The sequence below is a fragment of the Aptenodytes patagonicus genome, chromosome 20, assembly GCF_965638725.1.
Source record: "Aptenodytes patagonicus chromosome 20, bAptPat1.pri.cur, whole genome shotgun sequence".
Taxonomy (NCBI): Eukaryota; Metazoa; Chordata; class Aves; order Sphenisciformes; family Spheniscidae; genus Aptenodytes; species Aptenodytes patagonicus.
Genome location: NC_134968.1, coordinates 2853274 through 2872933, shown reverse-complemented (window position 1 = coordinate 2872933; position 19660 = coordinate 2853274). Strand labels below are relative to the sequence as shown.

The window sequence follows — 19660 nt, the reverse complement described above, 5'->3', positions numbered from 1 at the left end:
TTATGGCTAAGTGCTGTTTCTGTTTACGATCTAATTTTGCAATTTCATCTTCAGATTGCCTCAACTCTGTTTTGCCTGTAGTCTGAGAATAATAATCAAGGGGCAACTGATAGTGGAGCGTAACTTTGTCCTTCTCAGTCTTTTCACGTGTGCTGCTGCCATGCGCTGCACATTCGAGGGGGATATGCCAGTTAAAAACTATGGGATGTTGTGTTCATGCCTGTGAATTGCAAGCTGCAAAATAATTCTGCAACTGTGCATTGGCATGTCTGAGAGCTTGCAAAATGAATGACCGAGACAGCATATTACAAAATAGTTTCCAGTTTTGCTTTTCAAACAGGAATTCGGCCTGCCTTCTTCCCTGAGTAACTCGATGCAGGGCAATGAATTGAAGGGTTGTTTATGTTCCTTCCCTATAAAATATTGGTGTGCTTTCATCTCCATGCTTAAAACTCTCAGCTTCCCTCCTGCATCCTGTGAGAATTGCTTAATAATACCTTTACCAGGAGGACAACTTTCTCAATAGGCTTTGATAAAACTAGGAAGTTTATTAGAAAAGAACTGTTGTAAGGGAGACCTTGCTATTTAAGGATTTCCAGTGGCGGTTACTTGTGTGTCTACTTGAGCAGCCCGTGTGATTAAATTTAGTGTATTTCTGTCAGATGAGTAAATATCCCTGTTCCGCAGATGTGGAACTGAGAGACCTGCCTGACATTATGTAAGCGAGTGACAGCTGGGGTCAGAGTTCTGTGTTGTTTCTGATCGAGACTACTGCCCTAACCACAGGATCGCCATTTCCCTTTTCAGTTCTCTTTAGATTTTCTACACAATTTCCTCCCTAAGGTTTTCCAGACAGTGGATAGCGTATATTATAATAAAGGAGACAAGAATCAGTCGCCTCTTACTTTGTGGTGATATTGAAGCTACTAGTTACAGGCAAAAAGCCGTGAACGCAAAAAATAGCAATTGGGAAATCTTACTCATCTCACAGTGTGTTTCTGATCGCTTAAGCTAAGCAGGGAACAGAACGTAGCCAGTGTTTCAACTGGAGATGTCTCAGAATAATGATACATAAAATTAGTTCAGACTGAAAAATGATTCCTTCCAAGACAGCCCAAGCATGAAGGTGTCAGCTTTCCGTTAAGCCTTAGATACCATTAATAGTCCAAAGGTCTTACAGCGCTTAAAATTAATGCCTGCGTCCTGTTCAAACTCTGGTTTGGTAACTGTGCTCTGATTCTTATGCAACCCCTGTGATTTCAGCAGGTTAAGGTATCCTGCACCTTCCTTTTACAGAACAGTTTCTGGAGGGTGCTAGAAGAAAATCCATCGTACGTCAGCCGAGAGGTTGAATTTGATATTAGCTGCACGATGACCTAGTTCCCAGGGGCTCGAAGGAGAACCAGTGCCTTGAAAAATGAGAGCGTCAAGGAAGCAGGTTATCTAACTGCCCATTCTAGTTGCAGGTTTGTAATGGAAAATGATTAATCAGCCATCACCAAGGAAACCAGGGAGTGTGTCAGAATATACTACTTTACCTAGAGTTAGAGTTTGTGCCCCTTTCTTTTAGAAAACATATATTTAGTAATTTAGGGTTGTTAATTAATTTAGGGTTGTTAATTCATAGGAAAATTCCTGCTTGGCCTGAAATGTTGTCTCGTGTTCTGTGAAAATTTAAGCTTCTTGTTACTACCAGAAAACAACTGGATTTTATTATGCAGTGTCTCCTGGATTTTAATTTAAGGCACATATTAATTTTAATTAAATAATTGTAATTTTTAGGCATATATTTTCAGTGATTACAGCAATCCATCCACTCTGCCTGCTGTTTAAAGAAATACAGAAATCATGTTAGATTGTCACAGAAGATAACTTCAGTGGTTTAAATTAATTTAAGCTAATGTAACTTGTGATACGTTATGTTGCTGTCATAGCTCTTGGCTTTTCCCATCCCACAGAGAAATCATTCCCTAGAGGGCTGCGATTTAATCTATGTCCTTTCTGTTGAGGAGGAGACAGATCTGCAGGAGGAACAGTTTGTGGAGGATTAGCCAGGAGATGGCAGTGGAGCGGATCCCTGCCTGCTGCCTGCTTCTCGAAGAAGCAAATGAAGTGGATGAAGGAAGGCAGCTTGCTCCTCTGACGGTATCGATGTTGGAATCTGTGCATGAAGTAACTTACTGAATTAGAAAACATTTCCAGTTTGCAGCTTGTTTCTAATTAATTGCTAATGTCCCTGGTCCCTCAAATTGTCACGTTGCTTAAGTTGTATTTCCCTAACTAGAGCCACTGGACGCTGTAAGGCCGTGTCGCGGTTGCAGTGACTCTTCACTGTGGCTCTTGCCAGCGGAATTGTCTGAGCTTGTTTATGAATTGCACTGAGACAGAGCCCGGAGAGTTTTGTTCTCAAGTATTTTCTAAATACGCTCAGCAGCTTGAGGCTGCAGTGAGAGATTTGTCGCCTCTGTCAGTCTCTTTAGAAACCGTTGTGATGATTGGTGTCAGTTGTTATATTGGATGACTGGCAAGGAGTAGGAGGATTTTTAGGCTTGGTTTATGACAAAGCGGATGGAGATTGAACTTGCTTCCATGTGAAAGAACAGGATTTCCAGCTGAATTGAGTGCAATGTGTTTCACTAAGTGGGCTGCAGTTCTTGAGAGCATCACCTTGCTCTGCGCGCCGGCGTGGTGGTGGGAGAGCAGCCAATACCGCTGACCTGTAGTGTGTGGAGATAGTTGGCACTATCTGTGCATCTCTTGTGCCACTTCGGCAGAAGCTTATCCCACCTGGTAAAAAGCCCCATCTTGTTGCCCATGTTTCCCGATTCCTACACGTTACGTAGAACAGAACATATTAAAATACTTTGACTCCTGGTGGATGGTGACCTAACCACTCCTCTAGCGAGTCCTTGTTTCTTCCTTAGTGACTCCTAGCATTAAATGCAAAACTGAAGCCCATGCCAACGGGAGAAACTTAGGGAGACCTCAGCTCGGACTGGTGTAGCCTGCGCTCAGCAAAGTTGGCCGCTTTCTTTGTCAAGTGTCCCGACTGCTGCGCTGGGGGGGGGACTCGCAGAAAGAGATGCACGGGAAGGTCCCCCCACACGTGGTGAAATGAAATGGAGTTTGCTGTCTTGTTGCTTGTTAGTTCTCGAGGTTTTTTGTGATACTGACCATATAAATATTATTCGGCCACCAAAAATTTATTGCTATAAAAGAAATACCGTGTGTTGGAGAATACTGTGTTGAGGAGATGGCACGAGGCGACTTGCTGTGACTGGAGTTTCCTTATCCATGTGCCTTGAAGACTGAGCTATAGGGATTAGCTCCCCTTGTGAGTAAAGGAAAGCTTCAGTTTTACTCTGAGCTTCCCCAAAATACGTATTGCAGACCATGGGAGCCAGTGCAAGGAGGTCTTACACGGGCAGCCAGGTTGATTTCATGGGGGCTACTGAACTAGTCTTAACCCAGCTGCTTTTGTGTCCTGCAGGATGGAAATAAAGCACGGGGGGGGGGCCGGGACAGACAGACAGACGGATGGCTACGTGGACATTGTGGGCTTAGTAAGGTTGCTTATGTGCTGACGCAATCCGTTTGTTGGTGAAAAAACAGGACAAACTTGGAGAGAAGTGTGCATCCAGTGTATTTCTTGTAGCGCAGGGATGTTACACCCATTGTGGGGAACCCGTGTGTTCATAAGAGGGTTGCCTGTCTATTCAGGGGTTGCCAGGAGCCAGGTCAGCCCAATGCGGAAAGCGCTGTCCTCACTTGCTCTCTGGGGTTCTTAACAGTGGAAAATCACTGGGATACAGGATCACCCTTGCCAAACTCCTCCGTCTGTGATGTTTCTGGAATGATCTTTGCCCCGCTGCCTTTCAGTGGGAAGGAGACAGAAGGCAGCGGAGAATTTGCCCTTTTGAGTTTCCCACTTGCCTTATACCCGCTGACAAATCGCTTGAACCGCCGTCTCCTGGGTTAATAGGAGCTGGTGTGACTCCAAAGGGGGGGTAACGCCGCAAGGAGAAACGGCAAAACCCACGCTGCGCAGAGGAAACGGGGTGTGCTCTGCAGCGAAAAGCCAGAATCTCTCAGACTAAATAGATGATAAAATATTTCCTTGATAAACCGGGGTTTGTTTCTCAGGAGAGGCCGGTGACCGCCGGCAGCTATCGGTACGTAAAGGTCGGCGTCCTTTAGCGATTGGGAGCAAGGGCTGTTAAGAGAGGTCTCGGAATAGCAACGCTTTGGCTACAGAAACGCTCTGAGCTCTGCTCCTGGCTGGGGCTGGAACTGGAACTGAATTTTGCCGAAATGGGGAAACTTTAGAGCGTTGGCGGCTTCGGCTTGAGCGCTCGGACAACGTGGCGTTCCCCGGAGCAGCCGGCACAGGGGCGGACGGCCCACGTCCAGCCCACGTAGGGAGCAGAAAACTGTGGTTTCTGCAGACCTTTTGAATTTTGTTTGCGTCCTTCCATTCTTAGACATCTTTAATTAAAAAGCAAGACAAAACCCAACCTTGGGTGGTCTCTTAACCACAGGTTTTTTAAGGCCGTGCGGCTGCGTCCCCTCCCTGCCCACACCCTCTGCCTCCAGCCTTTGAACAAGCTGGCCTTATTTTTTTATCGTGGGTGCCTCCAGTACAAATTAGACGTCCTGCAGAGCCAAAGATACCGCTTAAACACCCCCCCGGAGCCCAGGAGAGTATTTTGGGGTGTGGATACGCTTGCAGGGGCTGCCCTTGCTTGTGTGCCTGGCTGGCCACCCTGCAATTCCGTGTCCCGGGACAGAGCCGGCACCTAAAATTAGCCTCGGCTCCCCGCTTCCCCCCCCCTCCACTCCCGGCTGCGGGCAGCGGCTCTGCCCGGGGCCGGTGGCTCTGGGGACCGGTGGGTGCCCGGCAAGGCTCCTTTTCCCCGGAGCAGGAAAGGCGAACCCCCTCCCCGGGCTGTGTTTTGGGGAGAATTTGTGGGTGTCCGTCGTCCCCCCCCCCCCCCCCCCCGGTCCCCTGAGCCCCTCGGCCTCGGGGGCTGCCCGCTGCGCTCGCCCCTTGTTTCGGGGCCAAAAAAAATCCCCCTCCCAAAATGGCTCGGTTACGAAACTGGCTGTTTCTAGGAGGGGTTTTGTCGCTTATTGCCCGTTTCGCGACTTCTGGGAGCGAAGCGGCGCCGCGGGCCCCGCCGAGGCGGCACTAGCGGGGAGGGCGGCGGGCGCAGCGCGCTTACCGGCGCCCCCTCCCCGCGGCCTGAGGGCGTGGCTCTGGCGGGCGCCGCCCCCTTTGATGCGCGCCGGCGCGGCTGCCATTGGCTGTGCGGGCGGTGACGTGCGGGGACTGCGGTTGTTCCGCGGAGCCGCGCCGCGGCTCCGTTTGCGTCGCTTTAAAGGGGCCGCGCTCGCGGCAGCCCCGGCAGCGGCGCCGGCCCGGACCCGCCGCACCGGACCGCGGACCCGCCTCGCCGCGCTCCCGAGCCACCGGTGTCCGGCCCCGTTCACGGCCGAGACGCCGGGCTGCCTGCGCACCCACCGGCACCGGGGCGAACCGGGCGCTCCCGACCCGGTAAGGAGGCTCCGGGGGCTGATCAGGCGTGAGTCTGCACCGGGGCGGCCGGTAACGGGAGGTGCCGACCCGGCAGGAGGCTCCGAAGACCGGTGCACCGGGTGTCGGCACCTGGAGATGCCGATCCGATAGGGCTGGCGGCGGTACCGGGAGGCGCCCACCCGGTGGGGGTCTCCGTTGACCGGGGCGGCTGGTGCCGGTACCGGGAGGTGCCGATCCGATAGGACCCTGGGGGGACCGGAGCGGCTGGTGCCGGTACCGGAGGGTCCCTACCTGGTTGGACTCTCGGAGGACCGGTGCGGCCGGTGCCGGTATCGGGAGGTGCCGACCGGGCAGGAGCATTCAAGCACCGATCGTGCATGAGTCAGCCCCGTTGCGGCTGTCGCCGGTACCGGGAGGACCCGAGGAGTGGCCGTGCGTGAGTCGGCACCGGTCCCGCTCCCCGGGCGGCAGGCTAGAGCGTGCCGGTACCGGAGCTGGAGCAGCAGCAGCCGCTGTGGGTCCCGGCCGCAGGGAGCTGACACCGGGCTGGCACCGGCGCCGGTGCCCCGGCGGGCGAGAGGCTGCGGGATGCGTGTGCCCAGTGGCGGGTCCAGCACCGGCACTGCGGTGGAGGATCCCGGGATCTGGGATCCGGTTTTGGACTCCCGCAAACCAGCCGCCAATCTGACACCCACCGCCTGCCAGCCGCAGCATTTTGGGGCCAAAACCACCTGTTTCGGGGTATTTTTTTTTGTTGTTGTTGCAGAGAGCTCCGGCCCCGACGGCCGCAGCGGGAGCCCTTGGCTGCGGTAACGCCGCAGCTTCCTGGCAGGCGGCAGGAAAAATAAACACCATTAAAAAAATGGAACATCCCCATAACCCGAGGTGACCGGCCGCGGCGTTGCAGCCGTGCAGGCGGGGAGGGCGAGCCCCGGCCCCGGAGAGGGTGTTCCCGTTCACCCCCACCCAGGGGATTTGGGGTGAAGCGGGAGCCGTAGGGCAGGAGAAGGGGTGAGGTGGCACCTCGGCACGTGGAGGGGGTTGAGGCTGGCTGAGACACCCCTCTGAGCTCCGCTGTCCGGTGATTTGTTATTAATTTGCTCATTTGCTTCTGTTTCGGGAGCTGTGTAGCTGGCCGGGGACGGGAGCGGGTCGGGTTTTATTCCAGGAGTGGTGAAATTGTCTCATGATCCCGATGACATGCCTGATGGCGCCGATGTCTGTGCCGGAGAGGGAGGTTTTCCCCTCCTTTGCTTTTGGGGCAGCAGGACTCTGTCCTCTTGTTTTGCCCTTAATATTGCCCTAAAGAGTGGGCAAACGCGTTTGCCAAAGGTGAGTGGTTGAGTTTTGAGTTAAAATTAAAAAATACCAAACGCGTTGTACGCACCAGAAACACCGAATGGTTTTTTAAGGTTAAAAATGTTAAAAACTGGCAAGAGCAGAGTACGCCGGGGGATTAAAACCAGCCCAGGGACTGTGCCTGCAATTGGGAAATGCCCCCGTGCCCCCTCGCTTTCGAGGCTCAGCAGTTCCCGGCTCTCAAATCAGGTGCTGATCCCCGTCCACGCTCGCTTGGATGCGCCGGGGGCTGGCGTAGGGCCTGATCCTGCGGCGGAGGGCGGGTGCGTAGCGCGGCGCTGCTCCTCTCCGTGCAGCTCGTCCTGTGCTGAACCCGTTCCGGGATTAAGCCCAAAGTCACACGGCGGTGCAGAGGTCCCCTGGGACGAGCGGCAAGAGCTGATCTGCGGACATAAGGAGGGCAGCGAATATTGGCGGGCTCCAGTCTTTCCTCCCTGGGCCCCTTCGGGGCGGAAAGATCCTGAGGATGGCTGGAGGTATTGCCAGAGGGGAAGAAAACATCGAGATTTTGGGGATAAACTACCCTGGGAAATTATTCTCGCGGTGAACCCAGCAGCTCACCGCTTGTATCGGGCGTATTTTGACCCTCACCCCGAATTCAGTTTGTTTAAGCCTTTATGTTTGACGCAATTAACGAGCAAATATCTGTTTTATTTTCTGTTTCAACATTCAGGCCTTGCATAATGTTAGGAAGCGCGGCCGCTTTTCTTTTATTTTGGAGGGAGTCCCTTTTTTGCAGAAGGTGGACGGACGCGCTCCCGGGAAGCAGCCGCCGGGTGAGTCATCTCCGTGCAGAAATAGCTCTGCTGGGAGCGGTGACACGGTCCTGCAGGGATTTCGTTTCTCCCTACCCCGGATGGAGCCGGCTGCTCCATCCCACGCTGCTAGCGGTGTGCCCGTGGGCACCGCCGGCTCCTGGCTGGATTTAACGGGGTAATTCGGGGCTGGGAGATTTGCTAAGTATTTTTTTTTCCCCCCATCTCCGCTCCCCTCCTGCGCGGGGCAGAGTCAGGGTTTGAGGTGGCTGCTGCCAGACCCCACAGCTCAGCCTGCTTGTCTTTAGCCGGAGAGGATGAGTGCAGGTTTATTGAGTCGCTCCTAACGCCGGTATCTCCCTTTTCTGTATCGTAAGGGGAGAACGGCACATGGGGCAAGGACGTGATTTGCCCAACAGCCCCCGGAGGCCGGTGGTGAGAAGTCCCATCCCGGACCTTTATTCGCTAAATAAAGCTGGCTTAGATTTTAATTTCTCCTTTGCATAAAAGCAACGCGTATCTTGATACAATTAAGAGCGGCGTTGGGGACGGCTGAGAGCGGAAGGTGGCTCTTGCAGGAGTGTGGCAGGGATGCTCCGATCTCCTGCCGGTAGGTGGGGGCAGCGGTTGTCCAAGCTGACTTCACGGCTTATCGTTTTCCTTAGAAATCCCATAGAAAACGGTCCGGTGGCCTCTCTCCTCCTCCGCGACCCGCAAAGGGGAAGCTGCTGTCGGGGCGCTTGGCTCTGAGCCCTGGGCTGGGAGAGGCTCTGTGCGGCAGCGGTGGCAGTGCCGGGGACACCGGGGCAAGGAGCCTGGTAGAGCAACTGATTTTGTTTTCCAGCTCTTGGGAGCGGCTGGATTTATCCCCGCTGGGGCTGTTGGTGTCCACGGTGCTTCAGGGAGAGCGAAGTGATGCCTGGGAGGTGGGGAAGGGAGGCAAGAGCTCACAGGGAGCTCTGCTCAGGGCAAATTAATGTGAGATCAGGGTGGCTGATGCTGTTTCCGACCTCGTGCTGGTCAGCTCTCGAAGGAGGCAGAGCTAAAATAAGCCAAAAGAGACCAAACTGGCTTTTCCCCAGCTCGCAGGTCAGTTTTTTTACGTGCGTAACAAAACGTTAATTCAGGAGAGGTGGCTAGATGGAAGGTGTTTGGGGAACCTCGGCTGAAAAGCACTGAAGGGACTATAGATTGCGTGGAGGTTGCCATTCAGGTCTGTGTTTGACCTAATCTGCCCGGAATTCAAGATGTGTGCTGGTAGCCTTTCCTGTTCAGCAAAATGCAAAAATTTTGGGCCCGGAAGAGCTTTTTGAGAGGCGGGTTCGCTCCCCGTGTCCACATCGTCCCTTACAGCTGCCCCTAACGGTGTCCCCGGGGTTAACCAGCCGTTCCAGGGCTCTTTCCCTGTGCCGCTGCATCGGTACCACGACGTCTCCTTAAGGCTGAGACGGCAAAATTATTTTCTCGCCGCTGGCAGCTCTTTGGAATATAATGACAAAAATTACAATTACTCTTTCATGTTTAGTCTTTTTTTCCCTGTTTCTCTTGGTTTGGACCTGACAATTGTGGTGGCTAACCCCACTGCCGGGCTGGCTGTAGCATTATTTGGCTTCAGATGATGTCTGTAAATAAACGTCAGCTTTTGATGGATGCTTCTACAAAGAAATAACTAGTGTTGGGTTTGAAGATTTCACAAAAAGCCGCTTTTACAAGATTTCAACCCGGGGTTTAATTTTGAGCGCCCGCTTCCTTTTGCAGCGTGCCACCTTCGAGTTGCAGTGGTGGTTTATTTAATTTTAGCAGAGTCATGAATCGCGTTTGTGCCCAAAATAGTTTGATGCTGGACTTCAAACCAGACAAATCCCCCACAAATCACCTTCAGCTGAAAAACTCTTCCTGTTGTCGTGCTGATGACAAAATAATCATTGAAATCCTCCCAGCCCCAGCTAAGCCGAGCTACTGGTGCCCGGTGAAAATTTCCCGTGTCCCCGTGTGTTATTCCTCCCTCTAACCATCCGGCTGAGTTTCCAGCCGGGTTTGGCTGCGGGGTTGGTTTTTTGAGGTTTTTCCATCGCTCTGCTTTGATCGCCGCGGACCACAAGAGGTCGGCAAAATTCAGGAGACGTAACCTGGGCTCTGCCTTCGCTCCCGGGTAGCAGACTGGCACATCCTCAGCGGAGCCGCCTGGGCACCTGGTTTCTTTCCAGGATAATTACTCCATTAAAAGAAACACCCCAAACTAATTATACTGGAAGAAAATCAGGGCAATTTTGGAACAGGGCATGTGTTGCTGGGGTTCGTTGCCGAGCCATTGTGCTGGCTGCTTTCACGTGCAGCAAAGCCCAGGCGCTCAGTGGAATTAAGAGGGATCAGAAGCATTAAACGGGCTCTGCCCACTCACCCTGCTCTCCGGAGACTCCTTTAATTCCTCCGTTCCTGGTACGAAAGGTCCCGAGCTTGGGAGTTCGCTGCAGGACGTAGAGCCCGGCCATGCCGTGACATTTGGTGCCGTGCCTGAAGGTGGCAGCCGGGGAAAACCCAAGCCATTAACCAAACTCCCCCTTCTTTGTGGTTTGCAGCCAGGAGAGCAGCCCGGCCAGCCCTAAGCGCTGCCTTCAGCAACGCGCTGCCTGCAGAGTGATGGTCTTAAAATGAAAAGGTGCTGTGAGGGCGTCGGGCTGCCATGCCTGTTTAAGGTCAGTGCCATTCTCACCCGTCTTATCCTCTCTGAACGGGGCTGTCCCCTCTCTTCTCAGGGTCAGGGAGCAGGAATCGGGTCCCCATCCTGCAAACCTCTGGCCTCAGGCGGCACGGGAGCAGCCGGGAAGGTGAGCGGGTGCTGCTGGGGGGCCATCGTGGCTTTAGCCGAGGGGAGCGGGTGGGCACCGGGAGGCCGGGCTGGGGCTCACCGGCTTTGCACCGTGTTGGCAAAGTAGGTTTACTTTGGTTTTAGAGCAGGGCAGGAGTCGGCTCTGAGTTATCTCGGGCTTCTCAGGAGCCTGCGGAGCCCGACCCAGGGGGAAACTGCATCCAGATGGGGCAAAAATCAACCTGCAAAATGTTTTCCTCTGTCGGGAAGAGCCAGACTCGTCCTGGCAGCAAGAGCGGTCTGCAGGGACGCAACCCCCTTTTCAGAGGCGGGACAGGAGCAGGTTGGGGAGTAACCCCCCCACCCCGAGGACCCTCCCTGCACAAAACACCCCGAGGTGCATGCTGTCCCCGCGTCCCTTGGGAGGACATGTGCAGCGGTAGCTCGGCACAGCGACCGCCTTGACTGCAGGAACGGGATTAGCGGTGACAAAATGATCTCTTTATAGGCAGGATAAATGCCTTAGGGCCGGGGCTGAGGTATGTCAGCAGGGGATTAGCCCCCCCCCAAGCCCAGCTGGGCTAATAAGCTGCCTGGGGGTGAGGCAGCCAAGGAGCGTTGCTCTGCAGGGTTGGCAGCCTCTTGCTGCTGTGGTTGCCACCATCGCTGTGCCAGGGCCGAAGCAAAGTGCCTTGAACTAACGGCTGGGCGTTATCCTTCCACCTCGCAGGGTGTTGGTATGGCCAGCCCCCGGCCTCCCAAGTACCTCCTCGTCTTCGATTTCGACGAGACCATCATCAATGAGAACAGCGATGACTCTATCATCCGGGCAGCGCCGGGGCAGGAGCTTCCGGAGCACATCCGACAGACCTTCCGCGAGGGCTTCTACAATGAGTACATGCAGCGCGTCCTGGCGTACATGGGGGACCAGGGGGTCAAGATGGGGGACTTCAAGACAGTCTATGAGAACATCCCCCTGTCCCCCGGCATGCCGGACCTCTTCCAGTTCCTCTCCAAGAACCACGAGCTCTTCGAGATCATCCTCATCTCCGATGCCAACATGTTTGGCATCGAATGCAATCTGAGGGCAGCCGGTTTCTACTCCCTCTTCCGCAAGATCTTCAGCAACCCGTCCGGCTTTGACAAGAAGGGGTACTTCACCTTGGGGCCCTACCACAGCCACAAGTGCCTTGACTGCCCGGCCAACATGTGCAAACGCAAAATCCTAACGGAGTACCTGGCAGAGAGAGCCCAGGAGGAGGTGGAGTTCGAGAGGGTCTTCTACGTGGGAGATGGTGCCAATGACTTCTGCCCTTCCGTGACTTTGACTTCAGCTGATGTGGCTTTCCCGCGGAAGGGCTACCCCATGCACCGGATGACCCAAGAGATGGAGAAGAAGCAGCCTGGAGCCTTCCAGGCCACTGTCGTCCCCTGGGAGTCGGCTGCAGAGGTCGCCCGCTATCTCCAGGAGGTCCTCAAGAAGAAGTGTTGAGGATGGCTCAGAAGAAACTTGCGTATTACAAGCGGCTGGGAAAGGAGAGGCCTGGGGGGGGTCACGCCCTGTACCCCACGCTCATCGGCACTGCTCGCTCAGCCCCCGCTCCTGGGTTGCTTTCCTGCCTGTCCTCTCCCAGCTCCTTTCTCCCCGGTGATTAAAGCACTTTCTCTAGGTCCCCCCTTCTCCTTCCCTGCCATGTTGAGATGAAGCCTTCTCTATGCAGCTCGGACATCTACTCCAACGTGGGTGTTTGCCAACACTAATGGTGATTTTTTTTGGTTTTTGGGGTTTTTTTGTTGGGTTGTTTGGTTTTTTTTTCCTTTCCCTTTTGACTTCACAGGAGCAATTCCCAAAAGCCCAGAAGCCGGCTCCCCCTGGGCTGGGCCCTGCACATGCTTCCTCCTGCCTTCATCCCCCTCGCCTGCCCGACCTCCGCCGGCCACGCCAGGAGCTGCGTGCTGTTGCCTTGATCCTGATGCTCGAGGGCTCCTTGCCTCTTCATGAGGCCACTGGAAATTTAATCTGGGAAATTTGTGCTGCCTGGGCTCCCTGGCTTCCCCGGCTTCCCCTCCGCACCCCGCCTGGGCAGGGCAGCCCATTGCAAGGCTCAGCAGCTGAGCCAGGGAGTTAATTGTCCCTTGAGACTTTATTCTCACACAAGGAACAAGAAACCTTTTGGAAAGGTGGTTACCTTGGAAAAAAAAAACTCCTCTAGTCCATCCCCACCCGCTTGCCCAGGGCATGGGAACGGCGACCGCATCCCACTGCAGGGAGGAGGACCTGCCCTTGCCTTCCGCTTCCATCCTCTGCTTCTGCTTCCAGGGCAAAACGTCCCCCGTGTCCCCGGGGCGGACAGGTTCCTCCTCACTCTGAGCCATTACTGGTCGTCTCCTCGTGTTTGCTGGATCGTATCGACTCCCCTCGTACGCCGGGAGGTGCCAAACCTCCTCCCGGGAGGTGTGGTGCTGTAGCACTTCTCCTGGGAATCGGGTCCCCCCAAGCCCCCTCCCCGTGCCCCGCTGCAGTATTAATTGCCCCTTCTAATTGCACTCTGCAGGGGGGGACCTACAGTATTTGCTGCTCTCTGGTGTTGGCTTCTCCTGGATTTATCCGCAGCCTTACCAGCCCCTGAGGGTGGCTCGTAACTCCTCCAAAGCATAGAAACCCTGACAGCAAACCTGAGCAGTAAGGAAATAACCAAAGCAGCCCTGAGTTGGTCCTCCTCTATTTCATTTCACCTCTCTTCGTTCTTCCTCCGCCGGAGCCTGTTCAACTGTGTGGAACTTAAAGCCATGGAATTAAAAAAAAAAAACCCATATATATGTATATAGATATATATCTATATATTGCAGATACACAAGTTGTTTGTATCCAGGATATAAACCTGGGTGTGAAACGGCGCGCTCAGTTGCACGGACATGTTGTTTCTCTTCCTTGGGCTGGTGAAGGGGGGACTGCGTTGGAGGGGGAGCGGCAGAGCGGGGCCAGGCTACAAGCGATGCTTTGCCGGGGTCCCCTTTGATGGAGCGAGCCCTGGCTCGTCCCCCTCTGCGTCTCAAGCTGATGGGGACGGCAGGCAGGTGCCCTGGGGCCACAGCTGGGTGCTGCTCCCCTCCTTGTCCCTGTGGGCGTTCGGCCCCCATCTCCTATAGCCGCGCTTCGGTCCTGCGCTGCCCTCGCTCCTACCGCAGGGCCGGGAGCATCGCCAGGATCAGCCCACGGGACCAACGTGCCGCCCGCCGCATTTCCATCGGCTGGGAGAGAGCTGCGGTGTCCCGGTGCTAAACCTTCCCGGCAGCGGCCAGTGCTGCTGTCATTAAAAACATAAAGAAAAGGAAGACGGGAGAGGGGCTGGGCAGGGGGATGCTCTGGGTGCTGGAGGCTGCCAGGGTGCAGCGGTGCCGGCAGTGGCAGCCAGTCTGGCTGCCCACGCAAGAGCTGAGCTGTGCAAAACCCCAGCTGTGCAAAGCCAAAATTCAAAGGCGAAACGCAGCCCTGCCCCAAGCAGGAGCAGGATGCGGCCGATCCGGGCGGGTGAGCTGGGGTGGGGGATGCAGGGGGCTGCCTGCCCTCGGTGCTTAGAAGGGTTCCACGTAATTGCCGGGGAAGAAACCCGCTTCCTCGCCCATGACGCCCTCGCACCAGCCGTCCGAGTACCGCCGCGTGACGAAGAGGAGGGCGCCAGACTGGAAGGAGAGCTCGTTGTCCTTCTGCCGCTTGTAAGCGTAGAGGGCCACCACTGGGAGAAGAGGGAGAGAGGAACCATGGAGCCTGGGCAAGGCCACAGCAGGGGACAGGCCACCGCCAGGAAGGGCGGGAGCTGGGGGACATGAGCAGACCACGGCATCGCTCGCCATCCCAGCCCTGGCCAATGCCGGGGCAGAGTTGGGCCCTCAGTGCCGTGGTTGTGGGCAGGGGCTCAACCAAAAGCAGCACGGCAAAGAGATCGAGGGGATCTGGGGATCCCCTGTACCTTTCTCCAGGTAGCTCTCCGGGACCCAGGGTGGATCCTCTGCGGCGGGCGGCGGTGGTGGGGCCAAATCCTCAAAGTCGGGCAAAGCTGGTGGCGGCGGCGGTGGCTCAAAGTCATCGGGGGCTGCAAAATCCCCGCAAAATGATGGGGGATGAAGGGCTCCATGGGGAGCAGAGGCCACGTGCAGCCCCCACCTCCCCACTAACCCCCCATGCTGAGCATCCCTGGACCACCGAGCACTCACCTGGGGGCATGAGGTCCAGCGGGGGCACGGCCAGGTCCCCCGGTGGTGGCGGGGGCAGGTCCCCGGGGAGAGGTGGTGGCGGCGGGATGGCAGCCGCAGGCGGTGGGGGTGGCCCCGGCAGAGAGGGAAGCAGTGGTGGCGCAGGGATGCCTTCACTGGGGGCTGCCGGGGCTCCGCTCGAGCTGAGGGTGGAGGAGTGGCGGTTTCAGGGTGGGGGAGGGTCCCAGGCTGGGGGCTGGCTCTGCCCCCCACTCTTTGAACACAGACACTTGCCCCATGCCAGGACGGGGTGCCACTTGCTGCAGTCACCGTGGGCAGGATACCCCAGCATCTGTGTGTATACCCCATACAAGCCCTTTCCCCACTCTGTGCCTCAGTTTCCCCATCGGGGACCTTCTCTGTAACAGGATTTTGCTCTAGAAATAAGCACTGCCCAGGGCAGTGAATCTCCCACTCCCAAACCCCTTCTTTTTCATCAAAACCCCTTCGCAGCAGCGGGATGACGGTGGCTGCCTCGGGCTGTCCTGACACCCCCAGGCCCTCCCGACCCCCCGGGCAGCTCCAGTACCTGACGGATATTAGCGAGGAGGCGGAGGAGGCCGTGGAGAGCTTGCCCTCAGGAACCACAGGCGGCTGGATGGGCTCGGGGATGCGGGTGCTTCTCCTGCGGGCAGAGCAGCTGCTGACCCCCCAGCCCGGCTGGCGGCTCGGCACAGGGATGGGACCCTGATGCAGTAGCATCGGGCGAGCCCACGGTGCACCTCATGGCTCTGTCCCTGCCATCGTCACCTGCTCGGTGACACAGAAAGGCAAAGCCCCCGGACCCCGAACCCATCCCCACCCGCAGCCTCACCCCAGGGTGCCTGCAGCCTGCGCCGCCGACTTGATCCCCTTCCGAGCCAGGGTGCCCGTGCGGGACAGCTGGGTGCTGTGGTCCTGCAGGCACAGGGAGAGACGGCGACGCGATGGGTGAGGGCAGCTGCAGCCCTCCCCACAAACTCATCGCGCCCCAGAGGGCTGTGACCCCCCCCACGGGCAGCAGCACCCCGAGTTCTCCACTGCCCCCCCCCCACCCCGATAGGATCAGCCGAGCGGAAGAAGCCGCCGGTGCTGCGGTGCGGAGGAGGCCGAGAGGCACCCGCCACCGTGGGAACCGCGGCCCCAGCGCCACCACTTCCCCTCTGGCCCCGCAGTGGCTTCGCCAGGGGCTCGCGCCTGCGAGGCTGCCGAAACCTCTCCCCCCGCGGGCGCCTTCCTGTGCGGGCGGTTTTGGTGCTGGGAAAGGCACCGTGGGGGTGACAGCATTGCGGCTCAGCACCGGCCCCAGTGGCGCTGATGGCCTTTGCTGAGCGTTGAGTGCCTCAGTTTCCCTTTGCTGTATTGGACCGTGTCCCCCCTCCCCCAAGCTGGGACCACCGAGCCCCAGCAAGGTGAGTCCCGGAGTGGGCTGCGGGGCACGGACAGACCCCGCTTCTCCATCGAGGAGGGGTTTGAGCCCACCAGTGCACCCATCAGTGCAACGCTGGGGACATCGGGGACCGAGAAAGCCCATCCAAGCCCCCTCACCCCTGTGGGACATCCTCCTAGCCCTGGGCTGACCTTTATGCCGTGGCCGATGTTGTCCAGGACGCTAAAGTTGAGGGGTTTCCTGTAGTAGGGCTCCAGGCAGGGCAGGCTGGGGGGGGACATGATCTTCTGGTAGGACGGGAACCTCTTGCTGACGGTCAACGAGCCGATCTCCCGGCGAGACACCTTCTCCTTGTGCATGTCAACCCTCTGCGGAGATGGCACTGTCCCCACCGTCCCATCCCGGGTTCTCCTCATCTCCTGCTGCCACCTCCAAGTCCCACCACCCTTCCTAGCCCCATCTCCCCGCCTGTAAGGGAAGGGGTCGCAGGAAAGGATCAGGATTGAGCCTGAACCCCCCGGCCTGGCCAAAGTCGCAGGGGCAGGTCCCGCTCCGCTCCATCACAGCAGAGCGAGTGATGCCCTTGATGCCACCGCAGCGGATCTGGCCATTCCTAAAGCAGGGGACGGAGGGGACAGGGAGGGCAGCGGCGGGGGGGATGCATGAGCCTCGGCCACCCATAAGTTGTTTTCCTGCTGCTTCCAGCATGACCACAGGGTCCTGTCTCCTCCCATGGCTGGAAAGGCTCCAGGCAGCTTCCAAGTGCCAGGAAGAGGTGGGGGGCCACGGGACTCTGCATCGGCATCCCTAAGCTCTGGGAAGATGAGGCCAGGCTCCAGCAAGGGGAGAGTGTTGCAGTGAAGCCAACGCTCCGAGCCCCGTCATTCCGCTTTGATTCCTCTGAGGTTTCCCAGGCAGTTCCTATGGTCCTCTCCTCTGGGATTTGCAAGTGCCCAGACTGGGAGAACACCCCGGAGGCCAGCTTCCAAGCCCCAGGTGGACTCGCCCCCCCCCCGACGTGTTGGGTGCCCTCCACCACCACCCAAGGAGATGGTCTTGCACTTTCACTGCAAGGTGATGCTAAGGGGAGGGCTGACGGGCTCTTCAAGCTATGGGGAAGGAGGGTCTTCAGCCCCCTCAAGCTGCCCAAACTCCCTTTCCCAGAGCCCACCCCCTTCTCAGCACCCAAACCCCAAAACGCATCAGCACCGGTCGGAGGACGGTCCCACCTGGGCCACGCAGCCGACGTCGGCCTCCACCTTCCGCAGCTCGGCCGCCTGCAGGTCCAGTAGCCGGAGGAAGGCGGTGGCCAGGCTGCTGATCTGGTACGTCACGCTGGCCAGGGACTGCGTGCTCAGCGCCATCGTCTCCTCCAGCGCCTTCCGCTTGTCGCTCGCCTGGGGGGGGGGAAACCCAGCCGGTGGGACGAGCCCACCCCGTGCGGCCACCGCTGCCCTCCATCTTCACGCTGGAGTCACACGGTAGCGAAGATGCTTCCTTCTGCTTTCCAAATGCATCAAACTTCCTCTGGCTCCACCGGCGGGACACACGGACACCCATCAGGCAGCGGCGCTTGGCTTTTCCGGCACTGGGAATTCACCCCGATTCCTCCCCGGGATGCTGCCGTTTCGGCAGGTGCCGGAGCCGAATGGCCGGCTCAGCCTCCTGCCACCCTTGGGGACATCTGGCCATGCCACCAGCCAGCCATGCGCGGGGACAGCCAGCCATGCCACCAGCCGCGCTGGCGATGGCGTCTCAGTTCTCTGAAGAGTTCAGCACGTTTCCCCTTCAGCTCCGCTCCAGTGGGTCGGCACCACCAGCTCATTGGGAGCAGCCTCGGGGTCCGGCACGGGCGAACGAGGCCACCGAGATGGGCTTTGCAAAGCACCCGGGGACCCCCCCGGCCAAGACACCCTCCCCAGCAAACAGGGCCAGAACTCTTTTTTTTTTTCTCCTATTTCATCCCAAAAACTCCTGCCCCCTCCTTCCCTCAGCAGGTCACAGGGGGGGCCAGGCAGAGAGGAGGAGGAGGGACACCGACGGCCGCAGAGCTTCATGCTTGCTCTGCACGTGCGGGCAACCCAGCTCTCCTCTGCCCTGCCAGGAGGCACCTCCGAAACCCTGGGGACAGCCTGTGGGGACAGCCCAGGCGGGGCTGGTGTCCCTGGTCCCCTCCCAGGGCTTCTCTGGAGGCACCAAACCCCCGGAAGACTCTCCCTTCGTCCCAAACCCCACCCCGAGAGCTGAGCAGAAAAGCTGCTGTGGAGCAAGAGGGGAAACTGAGGCACGAGAAAAAAAAAATAGAGACAGCGGCATGCAGTTCTCAGTAGGAAGCTAACGGGGGTGCTCAGGCTCCCGTCTCCAAGGGTAGAGCCTTCGCCGTCACCCACCAGCCGCCCCTCCGGGACCACCACCTCACCAGGGCTCCCGGCTGTCTCCAGCATCGTGCCCAGCCCCAAAGCCGCAGCTCGTCCCGCGATGTCCCCAGCCGTCCCCGTCCCCCTCACCTGCAGGTAGTTGCTCTCGCAGTAGTCGGCGACCCTATGGAGGTTGCAGTGGTGGTCGCGCAGGACCTGCCGCCCCGCCGGGATGTCGCGCTGCTGTAGCTGCTCCAGCTCCGACATGGTGCCGGGCTCGGCTCCCACTTCCTCCCCGGCCGCCTCGGCGCCGGGTTTTGAAGCTCGCGGCGATGCTGACGCAGGGCCCGCGGGCGCCGCGGTGTCCCCGTCCCCCCCGAGGGACGCCCCGCAGGCGTGGAGCCCGCCCCGGCCACCTTCACATCGTGGCCCTCAGGAGAGCCGGGGGCAGCGAGGAAAGGTGGGGGGGCCAGCGGGGAGGAAGCCAGCGTGGCCTCAACCCGACGGGGGACGCGTTGGGGGGCAGCCCCCGGCCGCGGCTGGTGGTCACCCCGCTGGGGCAGGGCATGAGAGCGGCCGCTGTGGTGAAGGATGTGAGTCACGGAGGAACCGGCGGCGAGTGACCGAAAAAGATCCCGACCCCCATCTCTGCCACCCGCGCCCACCCTCCATGAGCCCCTGCCGCCCTCCCGGTAGGTGTGGGGCTGAGCCTGGCTTGGTCGCATCCAGGGAGGGCGATGCCCTTCCCTTTGCCAGGCGAGGCAAGAGATACAGCCAGGCAAGAGATACAGCCAAGGGCAGCGCTTCGACTGCCAGGTCCTCCTCCCCGGAAAAGCCCCGGGCACCCTGTGCACCCCGCATGGCATCGCCCGGGTCACCCAGACCTCGCTCAGCTCAGGGCACAGAGGGATGTGACAAGTGACGCCGCGGAGGCGCCCGTCCTTCCCTCGCCAGGACAGCGCGTCCTTCTCTGTGCTTTGCTAACAGTGTTTCACATCCCCAGGGGTGAGGCTGTGAGGAGGGCAGGAAATTCCCACTTCCCCCGTGCTTGGAAATCTCCCTCCACCCTCTCCTCCTCCTCCTCCTCCTCCTCCTCCCGCAGGCGCTTCCTCGGGGCCTCCAGCCCCAGCGACTTTGCACCGGCCAGACAGGAGCAAAACCCACGTTAGGGCTTGGCCCTTCCTGAGCCCGCGGCCCCACCAGCACAAGGACGAGGGAAAT

The 19660-nt window shown here is 58.1% G+C and overlaps 2 protein-coding genes across 6 annotated transcripts; one reads left to right on the top strand and one right to left on the bottom strand.

Annotated features, from left to right (window-relative positions):
• Window positions 1-5429: 5429 nt before the first annotated feature.
• PHOSPHO1 (phosphoethanolamine/phosphocholine phosphatase 1) lies at window positions 5430-13275 on the top strand. Of its 5 annotated transcripts, none has more exons than XM_076357040.1 (4): window positions 5430-5554; window positions 7569-7671; window positions 10407-10478; window positions 11190-13275. In XM_076357040.1, exons 2-4 carry the CDS (start codon window positions 7579-7581, stop codon window positions 11949-11951), a joined length of 927 nt encoding a protein of 308 aa, XP_076213155.1. In that variant the 5' UTR covers window positions 5430-5554; window positions 7569-7578; the 3' UTR covers window positions 11952-13275. The 5 variants fall into 5 exon arrangements, with proteins under 5 accessions (XP_076213155.1, XP_076213157.1, XP_076213154.1 ...); XM_076357039.1 differs by lacking the exon at window positions 5430-5554 and adding an exon at window positions 5561-7371; XM_076357043.1 differs by lacking the exon at window positions 5430-5554 and adding an exon at window positions 10230-10309 and having other exon boundaries at window positions 7310-7671.
• Window positions 13276-13341: 66 nt separating this feature from the next.
• ABI3 (ABI family member 3) lies at window positions 13342-18707 on the bottom strand. Its single transcript, XM_076357044.1, has 8 exons — window positions 18590-18707; window positions 17312-17479; window positions 16274-16450; window positions 15528-15610; window positions 15243-15338; window positions 14675-14856; window positions 14431-14553; window positions 13342-14196 (listed from the first exon to the last, which is right to left on the bottom strand). Exons 1-8 carry the CDS (start codon window positions 18704-18706, stop codon window positions 14036-14038), a joined length of 1107 nt encoding a protein of 368 aa, XP_076213159.1. The 5' UTR covers window position 18707; the 3' UTR covers window positions 13342-14035.
• Between the last annotated feature and the right edge of the window lie 953 nt (window positions 18708-19660).

Bases quoted from the DNA above. Each gene is read 5' to 3' on its own strand.
- PHOSPHO1 (XM_076357039.1), top strand. From the start codon at position 6,956: ATGTTAAAAACTGGCAAGAGCAGAGTACGCCGGGGGATTAAAACCAGC. The intron at 7,672-10,406 runs GTGAGTCATCTC...CTCTCTTCTCAG, and splicing joins TCCCGGGAAGCAGCCGCCGG to GGTCAGGGAGCAGGAATCGG. The intron at 10,479-11,189 runs GTGAGCGGGTGC...TCCACCTCGCAG, and splicing joins GCACGGGAGCAGCCGGGAAG to GGTGTTGGTATGGCCAGCCC.
- ABI3 (XM_076357044.1), bottom strand. From the start codon at position 18,706: ATGTCGGAGCTGGAGCAGCTACAGCAGCGCGACATCCCGGCGGGGCGG. The intron at 14,857-15,242 runs GTACTGGAGCTG...CTCCACCCTCAG, and splicing joins TCCTCGCTAATATCCGTCAG to CTCGAGCGGAGCCCCGGCAG. The intron at 14,197-14,430 runs GTACAGGGGATC...CTCTTCTCCCAG, and splicing joins GGAGAGCTACCTGGAGAAAG to TGGTGGCCCTCTACGCTTAC.